Consider the following 17,479-nt stretch of genomic DNA (forward strand, 5'->3'; position numbering starts at 1 on the left):
GTCAAATAGATGGCTTGAAGCAAACCTATGTGTCACTCTCAGTTGAAGTTTATTGTCAAACTGACACATAAAATAAAAGAGCATGAAACATTGTATATTCAAACACAAAAATGTCCGCTAGCTTAATGCAAAATGCCATAGAGGGGCTAATGTTAGCATATTTGTTAAGTATCAACCTTCAAACACTTGCTACAGTACTTTAACAGACACACGGAGCAGCAACATGTACAAACAGAATACTCTTATACTTACTGAGAGTAAGTATAAGAGTATTCTGCCAGACAGCACTGAGGTTAACTGGAAGATGTGCAGCGTCATTAACAGCAAGAACAAGACAGAAGGTCCCCAACTAGGCTTCAGTAATCGTTGGTTTTGCCACAGGGCAGAGAGAGTATCGTACAAAACTGAGAGTCTCTGGCATGTTTGTGTAACTCTAAATTTGGACTTGCCTGAATAATGTAAAAACAATAGCTTCAACATCTGCGATGTACCGGGCCACACTGTCAACCGAATGTCTGGCTTGTAATTGAAAGAATTCACAAGCACGCTGTTACCTGCGTCAGCAAGCAGACGCAATTAAGCAGCAGCAGGTCACGGAGATCGTGGTTCTACGAAAGATTTGAATACGTAAACGGCACCCTGCTTTCTTCTTCTCTTCATACAATCATCCACCCCAAACAAAAGGAGCACAGAAAGCAGCTTTTTAATCAGCTTGCCCACATCCCCATCAGAGGAAAAATACCAGTAGGGCTTCACTGTTGCCATGGTGTATGACATTAAAGTAGTGAATGCGATACAAAGTAGGATGCGTTGGTTGCTCGGATTAAGAAAACAGACCAAGATACTGTCACTGGAGCCAAACTACAAATCTATCCCATCGGCGGTGGTGGGAAGAAGAAACAAAAGTACAAATACTTGCTTACTGTATGTCTGTGTACATTCTCAGTCATCCAGCTCATGGTAATTTGCTTCTGTACTTCAGATTTTTCAAGCATCTGTACTTTACTTGAGTATTTATATTTCTGACAACTTTTTTTTTTTTTACTTTTACTCCCTGCATTTGAAAACAGCAACCTGTACTTTCTACTTCGTTGTCAAAATAAAGGTTAACTTGGTAAGTCAACAAAAGACGAAAATATTTTGTTTGCAGTTGTTTTCTTTCGTTGCAACGTGTTATCAAAACGGGTATTTGAGGTATGTGGGTCTTGACTTGCAAGTTTTTTGAGATACGAGCCGTCGCTTCGCTGATTTTTATGTCTGGAGATGAGAGCAGAATTTTGAGACGAGTGCACTTCAGACCTGCTAGACGGCGGCAGCAAACTTCCCAACATCCTGCTACCATCGAGTCACATTGGTTTCCGTGCAATGGAAGGACAATACCACTTGGTGGCGCTAATGCATCATTAAGCTGGTTTGTCCACCATTGAAGCCCACAGAACACGGAAGGACAAAATATTAGATACAGTCGTGTCTCGTGCTCACATTTTCACGTAGTTGCGGGTTATGTAGAGAGCAAATATTTTTACAGTGTGTTTTTATACAGTAAAATATTGTTGAGCGGCACGGTGGCCGACTGGTTAGAGCGTCAGCCTCACAGTTCTGAGGACCCCGGGTTCAATCCCCGGCCTCGACTGTGTGGAGTTTGCATGTTCTCCCCGTGCCTGCGTGGATTTTCTCCGGGCACTCCGGTTTCCTCCCACATCCCAAAAACATGCATAAATTGGAGACTCTAAATTGCCCGTAGGTGTGACTGTGAGTGCGAATGGTTGTCTGTTTGTATGTGCCCTGCGATTGGCCGGCAACCAGTTCAAGGTGTACCCCGCCTCCTGCCCGATGACAGCTGGGATAAGCTCCAGCACGCCCGCGACCCTAGTGAGGAGAAGCGGCTCACAAAATGGATGGATGGATGGAAAATATTGTTGAGTGCAACTTTGCTTTTGAAAAAAAATATGTTTACAAACATTTTTTGTGGGGCTGGAAGTCAATTCATTTGAATGAGGAAATATGATTTGGGATATGAGTGTTTGGAGATACGATTGTGGTCATGGAACAAATTAAACGAGTTAAATCAGTACTTCTACCAAAGTCTTTTTTTCACAAGTATCTGTACTTTTACTTAAGTACAGAGTATAAATACATTTGCCACCTCTTCACACAGGACATCTCCAGTTGTATATGATACAGAGCAGCATTCAAATCTCAACACCCTAAAGGGGTGCCAATTTACTATATTTTTATTATGTTTCTCATATCAGTGATTCCCAGTGTAATCTGCTGCATGAAATCATCCAAGTTCACTTAATTGTTTTGAAAAATCTTTTACAAGAAATAATGTCTGTGTTCTACAATTCCCGCGACTGACAGGCAGAAGAGTTAACTGCTCTTCCGATAATTAACCCATGCATCAACTTTTTATGAGATTTCTTTTTAATATGCGCCTGGCCACAAATGTTAGGAAATTGTGTTTCACATACAATACTTTTTTTTTTTTTTTTAATTAAAAAACAGTAACAAAAAATGTGATGTCTTAAGTGGCTGGAACGGCTTACCAGCATTTCAATTCATTTCAATGGGGAAATTGGATTTCAAACACCTTACGTGTAAATTAACATGGAACAATTAAAAACCCGTAAATCAAGCTAGCACTGTAGAACGTCTGGACTGCACAATGAATGTCTTTGGTATGCTTTTGGCAGTTTGAAGTAAGATAACACAGGCAATTGTGTGTGCCATGGCCGTTCCAGTTCAGGGTTCTTTTGCACACGTCACGCAGCCTCACTGGAGCACAGCCAAAATATTTCGCTTACTTAACTCAAGGCCGGATAAATTCCACCATGGCTGAACAAACACAATGATCTCACTCCCTGTGCGCAAACATTGCAGCATCCCGCTGTTAGAATAAATCGTCTTTGGACGTCAGCGGAGGAAAATCCGACACCGGCAATTTGCCCGTCAACCTACCCCTGCTCAGCCTGGCAAGTAATGACGTGCGGAACAGACGAGGTCGGAGCTGCGATGACGTGCGCACGCACTGCCGACCAGACGAGTTGGAACATCAGGAGCACTGAATTGCCATGGTTACATACACCGTGTAATAAGGTCAGAGAGTGAGAGACGTCGGATGCTACCATCTCGACAAAGACCTGAAGCGTGTCCATCTGTGATCGGCAATAACACATCGCTGCATGGGATTAGCATGACAACATACTCTTTTAAAACACGTAATGGAATAATATTTTTGTACATTTGTGGAATTCTTTTCTGCTGGTGGCTCAAGATGATAGCAAGTCTCAAAAAGTACATTTGTTTTTGTAAGAAAAAAAAGGTACAATAGAAAAGTAAGATAAAAGACGCTAATCTCGTCAGCGTTTAGGATGAGTTTGTACAAAAAAAACACACACATATTACATTGTTTCCTAGAAAGTGTTCATTTGTTTTGAAAAAAAAAATTATCATGAAAATGAGAAATCTGATGTGAAACAAACCTCAAAATAATTTATATAACAATGAATGACATAATTTGGAAATAGAGACAAGAGCCTAAGGCCGTGAGAATTTAGTACTACTATTTACAACAACAAAAAAACACTAATTAATAGAATACATGGCAATTTTGTGTTTCTTCAAGTTGTTTTTAATTACAGTAGTAGAATAGATGACATAATTTGGAATTTCCTATTGAAAAAAGGTAAGAGCCTCATGCCGTGAGAATCCAATTTGATTTTGTATATAAAAATCCACAATACTGTGATAATTCCATGATTTTGTACAAAAAAAAACCTGCTTCAATTAGTAGAATACTGCGGACCCCCTCATATTCAGGTTTCAGGACCCGCGGCCTCGCCTATTTGCTGATTCCCCCCCCCCCCCCTTTTTTTTTTTTTTTCTTTTTTTGGGGGGAACCAACCCCAAAAATGGTTATTGGGAGTTTATCCCTGCTTATTCAAGAGTTTGGTGGTTTTAAAATTTTTATATAAAAAAACTATTAATGCAAAATAAGACATGATTTGGAGTTACCGAGAAAGTGTTGGTTTAAAAAAATTTCAGGAGAAAAGATTTTGAAAACATCTCAGCTGGATAGGATTAGCATCTGGCAGAGTGCATGACAACAACTGAAAACACTTTGATGGAATAACTGTTTTGTACAGATCGTTTTGCTGGTGGCTAAGGACAGCAGGAAAAGTCTCAACCAGTACACATTTATTTAGTAAGAACAATATGATGTAACAGAGAAATCAGACAAAAGAGCCAAATCTCTGAGAATTTAGCAGGATTGTGTACAAAGACACACATTAATTAGCATAATTTATTACAAATATCTGGATTTCTTTAATGTTTTGAGAATAAAATTCATAAGGGGGAAAAATGCCAGCAATCTGATAAGAGCCCAATATCATTATTTAGTAGGATTTTGGACCAAAAAATGCATTAATTAGCAGAATATATCAGATACTTTCTTAAAAAAAAAAACAAAAAAAAACATTGCTTTGAAAATGAAATTTGTCAGAAAAAAAATGTCACAGAGAAACCAGATAAGAGCCCAAGCTCATGAGCATTCAGTAGAATTTTGTATGAAAAATGTACTAATTAGTGTATGTAATTCAGTGTGACATACATGGCGCACAAATTAAAAAAAAACAGCTTGTAAATTACAAAAAATAGTAATTAGTATAGTATTTTAACAAAAAAAAAAACTGACTTTAGAGTACGTTACATTAAGTTTACAATTTTATATGACTTCCTACTAAATTCTCCTGACCTTATTGGCTTGAAACACCAAACTCAACAAAAGATACACACACCTGATTCTGCAGTGGTTGGTGGGTGTAATAAAACTTACACTACAGGATCTTCCACTTTACACAGCATCGTGGCTCACGGTAAATGCATAATAGTAAATGTTTCCTGAAAGAAGAAAGAAATCTGCAGAGGATTCATCATTATACATGCATACTCTCAAAAGACCAACTCGCTGTTTTTTACTATTGAAAATGAGATGTTGCGCAAACCCATGAGCGTCGTGACGAGTCTGAAGATAAACGTGCACAAAAGGCTTCGTGTAATCTCCGTCAGAGTCAATTCTGCAACAAGCTGTTGTCTTGACATGATCCAGCTGCTTGGAAATTCCCAATGTTTACTTGCAGCATGACATTAAAGAGCGTTGTACTCCACACACTTCGATGGATCCGTCGTAAAGTGTTTTTGGCAGATGGTCATCAGCCTCTTTAGTCCCTGCGGGGGAGGAAGGAAATCGTGTCATTTGGCAAGTGGTGAATGAAACAAAATGTATGCAGCCACAATGAAGGCTAAAACCTCTTCATTAGGGCGAAACCAAAAGAAGCAATGTTTCAATCAGATTCTTTAAGGGCACGTTATGGAAAATAAATGTTTTAATTATTTGTTTGTGGAATGTCTGCCCACCCATTAAGTGTGCAATTAGACAAGCAAGTAAATCTTTTGCGAGCTGCCTATTTCTGAAAATGTGATTGAGCCGTTCTGGATTCAGCCGGATTGTGACATAACAGCTGAGCGAACTTGTGTGATAAAGTAGCTGTTGTTTGAAGGTTAAAAATTAACATCTATGCGAATTTTACATTAGATCCATCTATGGCATTTCGCATTATATACTAGATATTACATATCATTTTGTCAGACGTAAATCTGTTATTTTAGGACTTACCATATACGGTTTGGTGGGGAGGGGGCACACGCACGCACGCACACGCACACACAGACAGGTTAGCACATCTGCCTCACAGTTTCTCTGGACCGGGGTTCAAATCCCGGTCCCGCCTGTGTGGAGTTTGCTTGTTCTTCCCGTGCCTGGGTGAGTTTTCTCTGGGCACTCCGGTTTCCTCCCACATCCCAAAAACATGCGTGGTAGGTTGATTGAAGACTCTAATCTGGCCGTAGGTGTGAATGGTTGTTTGTTTCTATGTGCCCTGAGATTGGCTGGTGACCAGTTCAGGGTGTATACCCTGCCTCCCGACTGAAGATAGCTGGGATAGGCTCCAGCAGCCTGCGACCCGAGTGAGGATAAGCGGTAAAGAAGATTGATGTGTGTGTGTGTGTGTGTGTGTATTTATTTATATATATATATATATATATATATATATATATATATATATAAATATATATTTTTATATATATATTTATATATATGACACACATACATATATCGATATATATTTATACATACATATATATATACATACATATATCGATATAGATATATAGTTGAATGTGTTTTATGCGTAAGTTTTACCGTAAACTGTCAACTGAAGTGACCAACGAATTGAGGCAAGCATGCATTGCCTCTTATGTGGAGAACTGTGAGAGCAAAAGTGACAATAAGCTAAGAAATACTTTTAAAAGTTTGTTATAATAGGTTAATGTGTGTTAGAATAAGTTTCAAGCATGTAGGAGGGGAAAAACTATTTTTTCAAAGTCTGGTATGGCCTCTATTTCGTGGATGGGTCTGGAATCTATCCTCTTGCAATAATCAAGGATTTACTGTAATATGTGCTGATGAAGTAGCACAGTGAACTAGTGGTTAGCACATCTGCCTCCCACTTCTAAAGTCTCATGATTTGAATCTTGGCTCCGACTTTCCTGTGTGGAGTTTGCATGTTCTCCCTTGTTTGTGCAGGTTTTCTTAAGGTACTCCGACTTCCTCACACTTTCCAAGAACATGCATGTAAGATTAATTGAAGACTAAATTGTCCATTAGCGTCAATGTGAGTGTGACCGTTTGTCTCTATGTGCTCTGGGATTGGCTGGCGACTAGGCCAGGCTGTACCCTGCCTCTCCAAATCACCCACGACCGACATGAGGACAAGCGTGATAGAAAATGGAAGGACTGATGCCTTAATGAATGTTATGAGTACGAACTCCAAAATAATTTATTTATTTTGGCTGTTTGTAAACCCGAGCTGTACGATAACTTGTATCTGTCCTTAGTCTTGCCAGCCCTTGTCTCACCTGAATATACTTCCTCTGGGTTTCATCGTTGAGGACGTGGGCCACGTGCTTGGAGAAGATCTTCTCTCGGCCCGTACGGGCGTGGATACCCACCATGGTCACGCCGATGGGCCAGGGTGCGTTTCCGATGGCCATCTGGAGATACGCATCATTTGCCTTTATGTAGAAGAAACGCAAAAATGTGTTATGAGGTGTAATGCTGCATGATCACACATCAAGAAACTAACATAAGAAAAGCAAACCTTAACATATTCCCTCTCCAGCATGAATTTGATGATGTCAGTGATGGATTCTTTGATATCAGCCGGCAAATTCTGAAATAAAACACCAAGAAAGGTTCAACTGAATGTGAATGCTGTGACTACGATGTAGGCTAATAGCGTCGCAAAATTCAGGAATTTCCAAAGTGTATTCAATACACTAGGATTTTACTGAATTGAAGGTTGGCTATTAATAGGGATCTTAAACATAGGTGTGGAATATACTGTATACCACACAAGGCAATATTAGATGTTGATGGTTTATTGTCAGCATACACACGACCAAAAAGCCACAACTGCAACACCAACCTTCTTCCTGAGCTTCCTGAAGAGAGGTTTGAGGTACGACTCGGTCTGCGAGTGGGTGGCACTGGCCAGCTTCCCCTGAACGCTGCGTTTCACATGATCCTCGCGACTGTTCAGATCTTTGGCCCACACGCCGAGAAGGAACTGGAAAGGGAACACAAATGACAATGAAGTCCACAGAGCGGGAGCTTGGCGGCAATACCTGAGCTGCAATTGGCTTCATTAGTCTTACACTCAGGAACTTGTCGATAACATCCTGGTCTCTGTCGTCGTCTCCTTTGCCCAGAGTTTTGCCAAGAGCCTGGATTGGCAGCAAAATATGCATCAGACAACATGAAGTATGGAGCTCTGAGTACAAGTAAAGGGCATATTTCTACATTATCCCTTGTGAATTAATCAAGTATTCAACCAGCTATCAATCTATATACTGTACTGTTTTTACAGAATACATTAAAATGCTAAGTTACTGGAAAATGTTAAGACCTTGTAAGAAATTAATAAGGTCACTTGAATCGCATTCAGGAACGCTTGTTCATTAATGTGGGCTCAATATTGTAAATTCATTCATTATGTTCCTTGAAGGAAAATTCAATAATACAGTGAATCAGAGTTATCAATACATTCCAGAACCACCCACAATAGGTGAAAATCAACAATCAAGACATAGACAATGTTTTTTTACATAGTTTTACATTAGTACATCCCTGTGCTATACCAAACCACTACGATACTTAGGACCCTTCTAGTTACGAATATTTGGACATACGAACAGAATTCCGGGTTAGGAAAAATTTGTTTCCAATATTTCTACAAGTCCTAGTCTGGTAACGTGTTCGCTTGTATGCTAGCTGCTCGTAAAGTTTATGTTTTGTGTTTTTTTTGTGCTAAAATACCAAGCCCTGGTCAAGTGAGTGGAGGTGGGCGTATTCCAGGGGTACGGGGCCAACGAAAGCACGACTCTTCCAGCAAAATACCCTAACAATAGCATGTTGGGACGTAAATAATTTGAAAATAGGGTATCGCCTGTACAATAAATATTTAAAATGACAGAAGACTAACAAATCTATTCTTTACAACGTTGTCAAAGAAAATATAGCAATTTTGTTTATCGTGTTCATGTTTAAGACCTTTGAACGACCGTCATTTTTTAAAAGTATTACTAATGCTTTAATTTAAGACTTTTTAAGGCTACCCTGGTATAAGGTCCATAACGGTTGTTGAGTAGAACTATCAGGTTTGAATAATAATGAAAACCGTTAACTGACGTTTGAAAGACATTGAATCCATTGAGGCAAAAAATGTCGTCAAAAGGAGATAGCCAGACAGCATGACTCGAGTCTATCCAACCATGTGATGAGACTCATGGAACTAATGAGCAGCCTTGATTTGAGGGTCACCTCTTTTTCAGCTCCAAAGAGACTGCCTCCATTTGGTGTCAAATGTTCTCGGATGTGACAATTTACCTCCAGTTCTTCTATAGTGGTGTTTTCTTCGTGCACTTTGAGGTCAAGCTGCGTGTCGAGTTCTCCCGGCTCTGTCACGCCGACTATTTCATTCAGGTATTGCTGGTCAATCTTGTCCATGGCCGCCTTCAGGTCATTCCTCAAACCCTACACCACATGGGTTGTGGACAATATAAGCATGATGTCATAAACACAGCTTCTAAAAGAGAATCTCTGTCCAGTACAAGAGCTATACAGTATGCATCACTCAAGTGTTTCAAGGACTTTGTCAGACCAACACTAATTTACACATAGGTTGGAATTTCTTAATTTGTCATACTGCTCTCGTGTTGCATCTATGCTGTGAGTGTGAAGTGTACCGTAAAGTTCACAATGTGGTTGTTTTCTTTTCTTTTTTTTTTCTTTTAAAGTAATCTGAAATACAGAGGTACCTTGGCTTACGTTTGATTTGTTCTGTGAAACAAGTTCATTTTCCCCACTAAAATGAACTGAAATGCCGTTAATCCGTCCCAATCTCCCCCAAAAACAAAATTTGTATTGTTTTATTCAACCGTTCAATAATCTTTCTCTTCAAATTAGACAAATAATACCTGATCAATCTAACACACACTTGGTATAAATCCAAACATGATACATATATGTATAACTATACAAACATACACATGTATACAAATATGCACTACCTAAACACACATGCATTTGTACCCGCATACGTACACACACACACATCTGAACCCAAAATCATTAATATATACAGGTTAGACTTTAGGCCGATCTTAATATAAAGTAATGTAATTACATTAAATTAGCACCCATTATTTCTGTCATGTAATGTTGATTTGACCTAAACTTGTCAGTGGTCAAGCCTTGAATGCCCCCGAGAGGTCATTGGTATTTTAACTTGTGTCTGAAAATGCTATAGAATAATTTTAGCTGGGACGGACGGCTACAGCACGCCACAGAAAATTGATGGATGGATAACGTATACAAGTATATACAATAAATGAACAAGTCATTTAAATAGACACATTGCTCCATCTTGTGATCGGATCGGTGATAATCTTTTAATCGGCCCCCAAAATCCTGATCGTGTAAAGCCTAATACAGGTACATACATTACTTATGTCCTATTGAAAACAGCAACACAAAATCTATTAATATAATAATATTAATAGATTTATATTTTAGACCTTAAAAAAAATCATTTTCGTATTTACTTTTTAAATGGACAATACTTTTACTGTCTTTAATGTCCAATGATAGATTATGCCACAGCTACATCGTTAGCATCATATATCATGTGATTTAGCCATTTCTGCCTGGTCATCCTGGTGGGGGGATCCCTCTACTGTGATCCCTTTCCAAAATTTCTACCTTTTTTTCCCCCAAATGGGTTTTCTCTGAGTATTGAACTAAAGGGCTTGTGAAGTTGTTTGAGGCTCTTTTGTTATTGAGGGCTTTATAAATGGGCTTGACTTGAGTAGCAGCCTATCTAACTTTGGCTTGCAACACAAAGCAAAAAACAAAAATGAGGCCAAGCGACGGCCTGCAACTAGAACTAGGTATCACTGTATTCTATTAAATTCCACCACAAAGGGCATAACGCCATACCTTGTTTACTTCTGGAGTCAGAATCTCAATCTTGCGGAGTCTCTGGAAGGCGTCGTAGTCGGACTCTCCGAACAGACGGATTGGCTCGCCTCGTTCCCTCAGCCGCCGGATGACCTACTCACGCAGACCAATATGAAAGACAAATTCAGTGATCAATGAGTGTCTCACTGAGATTTTGTTTGTGATTCTACTCTTAACTTCTACTTCACTTGATTATGAAGACATGCTGCATGCACCTCCCAGGTTTCTTTCAGTCTCTCAAAATAGCTCAATGAAGTTTACACCCTGACTGGCATTACTAAGGCAACATGCTCTTATTACTCATTCTCCTGTGACGTGTGAATAAAAGTGAAATGGACTCTGGTGAACTCGCCTCCTGCCGCGACAGCGTCATGGGTAGCTTTTCTTCGGTTAGTTCCAGCTCCAACACTGGATTAGCTGAGGTGGGAACTTCATCTTCTTTTTTGTCAATCTTCAGGCGAGGGGGAAGAAAAAAAAAAAAGAATACACACACAGGTTCGTTTGACAATCAAAAAGCTGTTTAAATCTTACATGCAATGCAGATTCAATTAAGGTAATTTGCGGTGGCAAGGACATTTGGATCTCAGGATTCAAGAGGATGACAGCACAGACTTCCATGCATATGTTACCTGCAATTCCTAAAAAAATAAAACGTAATGTAGCCTCAAATTGACTGCAAGTGGTTGCTATGTTTCATCTTCTTAAAAGATAAAATACTGGACTTCATCATGCTTTTATAGGCACATGCATCACTGCTCTTTAAGATGGTCGTTATCAGGTTTAACCAACACAATCTGGTGGGGAAAGACAAGCCTTCCAAACAATAGCCCCTTTCACACTGACCCTCAGAGCCGGCTTTTTGACAGTTTGCGTAAGGAAGGGGCGTTATAGTCAACCCGCAGAATTTGACAGCTTTGGACTTAGTACCAGAGGCGTAACAGAAGCAGAATGCAGCATGTGAAGCCCCTTACACATTGGTCACCTAAGCAGACTCATTGTCCTGTGTATAAGGCACCAAACGGGATGGGGGTGTTGAAGTCAAACCACAAATTTGCAGTCTTCCATGGTAATATCAGAGGCGTAACAGAATGTTCCGAGTGCATAAGGGACTGGAGTGTGACATTAGCAAGTTGTTTCTCGCCCTGACTCACTCCCCACCCCACCTACTTACCCAGAGGGAAATTGGTGCATTGCAATGCTTCATTTTATTAAACGGATTATCATGCTGTTTAAACTAACATTCTTTACCGCTTATCCTCACTAGGGTCGCGGGCTGCTGGAGCCAATCCCAGCCATCTTTGACCGGGAGGCGGGGTCCACCCTGAAATGGTCACCAGCCAATCGCAGATGTCATTTAATATTGCCCATTTATTCTCCATCGGATCATACCAACAGTCAAACATGGTGGTGGTGGTGTGATGGTCTGGGGCTGATTTTCTACTTCAGGACCTGGACAACTTGTTGTGATTGATGGAGCCATGCTCTTTAACAGAAAATCCTAAAGGAGAATGTTCGGCAATCTGTGACCTCAAGTTGAAGCACACTTGGGTTCTGCAGCAGGACAACAATCCAAAATACACCACCAAGTCAACTTCTGAATGACTTAAAAAAACAAAATGAAGGTTTGGGATTGACTTAGTCAAAGTCTGGACTTGAACCCGATTGCAATGCTGTGGCATGACCTAAAAAAGGCTGTTCATGCTTGAAAACCCTTCATTTTTGCTAAATTAAAACAATTCTGCAAGGAACAGTGGGCCAAAATATCTCCACAGAGATGTGAAAAACTCATTGCCAGTTATAGAAAATGCTTGATTTCAGTTGTTGCTGCTGTGGGTGGCCCAACCAGCCATTACTTTTCCACACAGGGCTGGTAGCTTTGACTACTTTTTTTTGTCCTTAATAAATTAAAATGACCATTTAAAAACAGCATTTTATTTTTGTGTGATATTCACATTTGTTCGATGATCTTATATATTAAAGTGGGGAAGATATGCAAAAAAACAAACAAAAGAAATTTGGGGGGGGGGGCAATATTATTTCATGGCACTGGATGAGAATAAATCAACTTCACTTGACTTGATGTTTAACACCAGAGATGCACAGTCCATGCCCATTTGTGTTGAAAGCAACATTTGTGCTGACATCATCAGGCATCTACTTCTCTTAATATGTCAATCTCCCGCAAATCCGGTGTGAAAGGGGCTATGACCATTTAGCTAAATCAGTGAGAGCACAAATTAAAAAAGGAAAGCAACAAAAAAAAGATGTTGCCAATAATAGAGTTACAGTCAAAGTATAAAACCCAAAAAGTCAGTTTGTAACATAAATGTGTCCAATTTCAAATCAGCACCCATGCGGAAAAGCACAATGATGAGCTGCTCTGATTTGACGCTGTCGCTTCTGTTCCTTGTTAACTTTTAAGAATTCCACTAAACAAGTCCAGGAAGTACTAGGAGCAGACCAAATTATTGTAATCACAAAACCCTGTGGAGAACTATATCAGTCATTGGAGATGAAAAAAGGTACCAAGGAAGTAGAAGCAGCAGGACACACTGTGTGTGTTTAACAAAAGAAAAATCACACTCTTAATCATGCATCCTGTCGGCTACTTCCGCTGTCCAGACCCATACCTGACTGTCAGGAGTTTCTCTCTGAACCTACAGATGCAGGTGGCAAGTTGAGGAGAAACAGCACAGTGAAGACAAATACAAACACTAAATGCACACCTGAACGTGTCACTTTCCTGGTGTGTGTGTGTGTGTGTGTGTGTGTGTGTGTGTGTGTGTGTGTGTGTGTGTGTGTGTGTGTGTGTGTGTGTGCGCATGCGTGAACGCAAAGCGACTGAATCCAAACACTAAACAGATGTGAAATATATTCGTATGTTAAAATACAGTCAACAATCCACCTTATAGCCACATCTGCGGAAGTAGTCCTCCTGCTCCTTGCGTGTGAGATCTGCCCTTTTGAAGAACTTCTTGGAGTCCTGGGAACAAGAAAAAAGAGAGTCTAGTGACTTATTTTTGCTGCCGAGGCAACGTAGATATGAGACACTTCATTAGGTAGACATGAACACACTTCCTAAGTGATTTTAAAAAAGAGGTTACATAGAAACAGCGAGTCTGAAGTATGGGGTACTGTACACACAGACCAAGAATGGGCCCGAATTTGAGGATTTTTTCCTCTTCATATCAAAGTTGGTAAAGGCAAGAAAGCCTCATTATCAGATGTCTCCCCCACACACGATGTACAATTTACATGTACATACATATTTATATGCTTAAGACAAAAAAATGGATGGATGGAACTATTAATTGTGCATATATAAAAAAACTACAGGACAAACACTACAAATACTTTATCTCTTCAAAAGGTATTTACCGTTAAAAATGACAATTTTAGCTACGAGACAGATATACGTGATACACGAAAACAGGAAGAGCTGACCGTAAAAAAAAAAGAATCAAATAAAACAAACATAACAGTGAGCATTAGCAAAGGAGCTAACTAGCTAACAAGTGCCCAGTCTGCACACTCACGTCAACAAGTTGTTTCTCCTCGATGAGTTTCCTCTTCCTCTCGATCTCAGCTTTAAGTATATCCATCCTGGCTATATAAAAACAATCACAATTTATTTTATTCCCCCCAAAAAGGCATTCTAGTCGAACCAATCAAACGCCAACAGTCGCAGACTAGCAGTGGTTCTTTCCCGGAAGTAAAACTGAAGAGTTCGTGGGATTGCAGTGTAAGAGTTATCATTCGGATAGTCACGTGAATATTTCAAAATAAAAGTGTAAACAATTGAAGGTACAGTCAATGTTTGTTACACTTTATTTCCCCATAAATTTTGCTACATTCTAATAAGAATTAGCATATCCTGCTGAGACCCAGCCTATTCATTTGTGTCCACTGTAGTAGACATTTGCTTTTGGTCTATAACTTTTGACAAATTTGAACTACCCTACTAAGTCCTGGTGTGCGTAGTAGAGAACATCCTGGCCTTTCCAATGATATATCATGTGTTTGGGTGGGTTCTAAGTAATTGTGCTTTCTTCCTGAGACAAAATGGAGAATGCAGCAAAACACAAATGCCAGGAAAAGAGAAAAGTTAGATATAGTTAGACTAGTTAAATAATTTTTTTTTTTCACCAAAAGCAATCATATATCTTTTGTTTATGAACATGTTATGAGTCATAATTTGGAGTCAGAGTTTAGTTGAACTTTTTGTTTGGAAAAATAATAGCCCTTTTATAAATGTCTACTGTAATGGACATGAGGATGATTTGATAGTGTTAGCTAATAGCTAAATAGCTTTCAAGTTCTTTGTTTACCTTCCATTTTCTGCCCCAAAATACATTTCTTTGTGGGGTAATAGACATGCTGAATGTATTCTCTGAAAAAAAATAATGATAGATAGATAGATAGATAGATAGATACATAGATAGATAGATAGATAGATAGATAGATAGATAGATAGATAGATAGATAGATAGATAGATAGATAGATAGATAGATAAGGTTATAATTATATATTTCAACCTCTTTAATCGTGACACTATTGTAGGAGGCAGAAGTAAGGCAAATTTTGTACTAAATAATTTAAGAAAATTCAGTTCTGGAATTGTCAGATGAAGAAAATGCAAACAATGAGCTTGCTTATGCTGGAGAAGAGAGAGAATGCTCAGAGGAAGAGGCAGGAGACTCATCAGATGATCTGGCAGACACACAAACCGTCGTCCTCTGTGGGCCAAGACCAGCACATATAATAACTCAATAGATGGATATTTAAGATAAGTAATAGTAAGTAATAAGATAAGTAATAATAAGCCAAAAAATGACAAGGAACAGGTTCTTTAAGTTGAGAAACTCACTGAAGATTGTCAATGACCGGATGTAACAGAGGAAACAAAGAAGACATTCTTTGGAGAGTCAGGCCTTTTCTGGACAGAGTAAGGCAATGCAGCCTTAGCCTCCTGAAACCAGGAAAAGTCTACATCGATGACCAAATGATCTTTTTTACAGGCCGCTGTCCCCTCAGGCAATTTGCTCCATGTAAGTCATACCCTACAGGCTTAAAGGTATTTGTCCTTGCTTCTCCTGATGGTATGATGTTGGACTTTGAAGTACCGTATATTAAGGGAAGAATACGTTTGCTGGTCAAACGTTGAAACTGTTCCCACAGGAAGTCCGCTGTACTTCGACCGCTAGTTCATGTCAATTAACCTCATGGATGAATTGCTGGCCAAGGGCCTTCCAGCAACTGGGACCTTAACAAAAAAAATTGTCCCAAAGCCATGTCAGTTGCCTGATGACAAAACAAAATTGAAAAGAGGAGGGAGGGGATCGTCAGTGATGATAGTCAGGAGAAGTCCAGAGTTGGCAATCACAAAATGGTTTGACAACAAACCAGTTTTGATGGCTTATATGCACACAGGAAAAATCATGAAGATTTCTACATCAGATGGTCGAATAAAGACAAAGTCCACATCCAGGTCCAAGTGAGAAGACCCGCAGTCATTAGGGAGTACAATGACAACATGGGTGGTGGACCTCTGTGACCGAATGTTGAGCTTTTACCGCATGGCAAGCAGAACCAAGAAATGGACCATGCGTGTGATTACGCATTTCTTTGATGTTGCCACCACAAATTCCTGGATCCAGTAAAAGTCTGACAGCAAAGTGCTTAACCGAGAAGCAAAAAACTCTGAACAGTTTCTGGACTTCAAACTGCATCAGCCAAATGACCTGCTGAACTACCTAGATCCTGACGACACTGACAAGAGGGTAGAGGAGAGTGAGGTAAGTGAAGAAGAGTAAGAGCCACCCATCAAAAAGAGAATACCACAACCAGAAGCATCGTTAAGAAAATATGGGGCCAGGCACATGCCAGAAATGACGGATTGCAACCATGCAGAGATGTGCCAAAACCAAGGTCGCAAGGGAAAAACATACATGATGCATCAGTTGCAAGATGTTCCTCTGCCTTACAAAGAAGAGACACTGCTTCCTGGAGTGCCACAGCTAAGAATTGTTTAATGAAGAAAAGAGGAAGCTGAGGAGAAGCTAACACATTGAAAACCTGTGCTACCTCGGCCTCCTGACTTGAGAGGACAAACATGTTAAAGCTCAAGTCTGTACTACATAATAGCCTTTTTGTTTAGCAGTTTAACAGAAACACAGGCCAAATGTTCTGTTTTATTTAAAAAAAAATGATATTTTAGTTTTCATGTCAGCCTGTTATAATTTTTTTGTGTTATGGTAAAATCGTTCTGCGGTCAACTACAGTAGATATGCTGTAAAATCAAAATTAAAACTATGTTTTAAAAACTCTAAATTGTGAGTTGTTGTTTTAGCTCCAAGGAGGCAGGTAATCACAGAAATAAATAAATTGAAAGACACTTTTTTTCCTTGGTTCCCAGGAGGATATGATAGGTCTAAATCTATCTAGACTTAGATGATTAATTACTCCCTCAGCAATACAAGTAATAAGAAAACATTTTCAAGCTTGAAAATATTTTCTTCTTTTCTCTACTCCCCATATTGATCATTCCTTACTTAATAATGTATTACTTTCTAATTAGTTCAATGATAAATTAATTATTATCCAGCTGTCTATCTCTCATAGTTTTCTCTTTTGCCAAGTCCTCTACTGTGGGACAAATAAAGGTTATCTTACCTAATCTATCTACGCATCTATCTACTTGTAGTGGCTATTTTCAGCCTGGGCCGTATGTCATGGTGTGAGGGCCATACTGTACTGTAGGTAATATTACTGTACACTGTTGCCTCTATATTTGGTTGTTTGCACACACACAGACACGTATATATATATATATATAC

General features: G+C 39.4%; 1 protein-coding gene across 2 annotated transcripts; it reads right to left on the reverse strand.

Annotated features, from left to right (window-relative positions):
• Positions 1 to 4,183: 4,183 nt before the first annotated feature.
• prpf18 (PRP18 pre-mRNA processing factor 18 homolog (yeast)) lies at positions 4,184 to 14,344 on the reverse strand. 2 transcript variants are annotated; one of them, XM_061677663.1, is made up of 11 exons: positions 14,179 to 14,344; positions 13,548 to 13,625; positions 13,273 to 13,299; positions 10,995 to 11,093; positions 10,622 to 10,735; positions 9,011 to 9,157; positions 7,780 to 7,848; positions 7,551 to 7,691; positions 7,224 to 7,295; positions 6,982 to 7,137; positions 4,184 to 5,232 (listed from the first exon to the last, which is right to left on the reverse strand). In XM_061677663.1, the coding sequence occupies exons 1-11, from the start codon at positions 14,242 to 14,244 to the stop codon at positions 5,152 to 5,154; spliced, it is 1,050 nt and encodes a 349-aa protein (XP_061533647.1). In that variant the 5' UTR covers positions 14,245 to 14,344; the 3' UTR covers positions 4,184 to 5,151. The 2 variants fall into 2 exon arrangements, with proteins under 2 accessions (XP_061533647.1, XP_061533648.1); XM_061677664.1 differs by lacking the exon at positions 13,273 to 13,299.
• Between the last annotated feature and the right edge of the window lie 3,135 nt (positions 14,345 to 17,479).

This window comes from Phycodurus eques, chromosome 5 (genome assembly GCF_024500275.1).
Source record: "Phycodurus eques isolate BA_2022a chromosome 5, UOR_Pequ_1.1, whole genome shotgun sequence".
NCBI lineage: Eukaryota > Metazoa > Chordata > Actinopteri > Syngnathiformes > Syngnathidae > Phycodurus > Phycodurus eques.

Coding starts and splice junctions, on each gene's coding strand:
- prpf18 (XM_061677663.1), bottom strand. CDS start 14,244: ATGGATATACTTAAAGCTGAGATCGAGAGGAAGAGGAAACTCATCGAG. Junction 7,849..9,010: donor CCACTATAGAAGAACTGGAG/GTAAATTGTCAC, acceptor CTGCCAATCCAG/GCTCTTGGCAAAACTCTGGG. Junction 7,138..7,223: donor TGGAGAGGGAATATGTTAAG/GTTTGCTTTTCT, acceptor TTCTACATAAAG/GCAAATGATGCGTATCTCCA.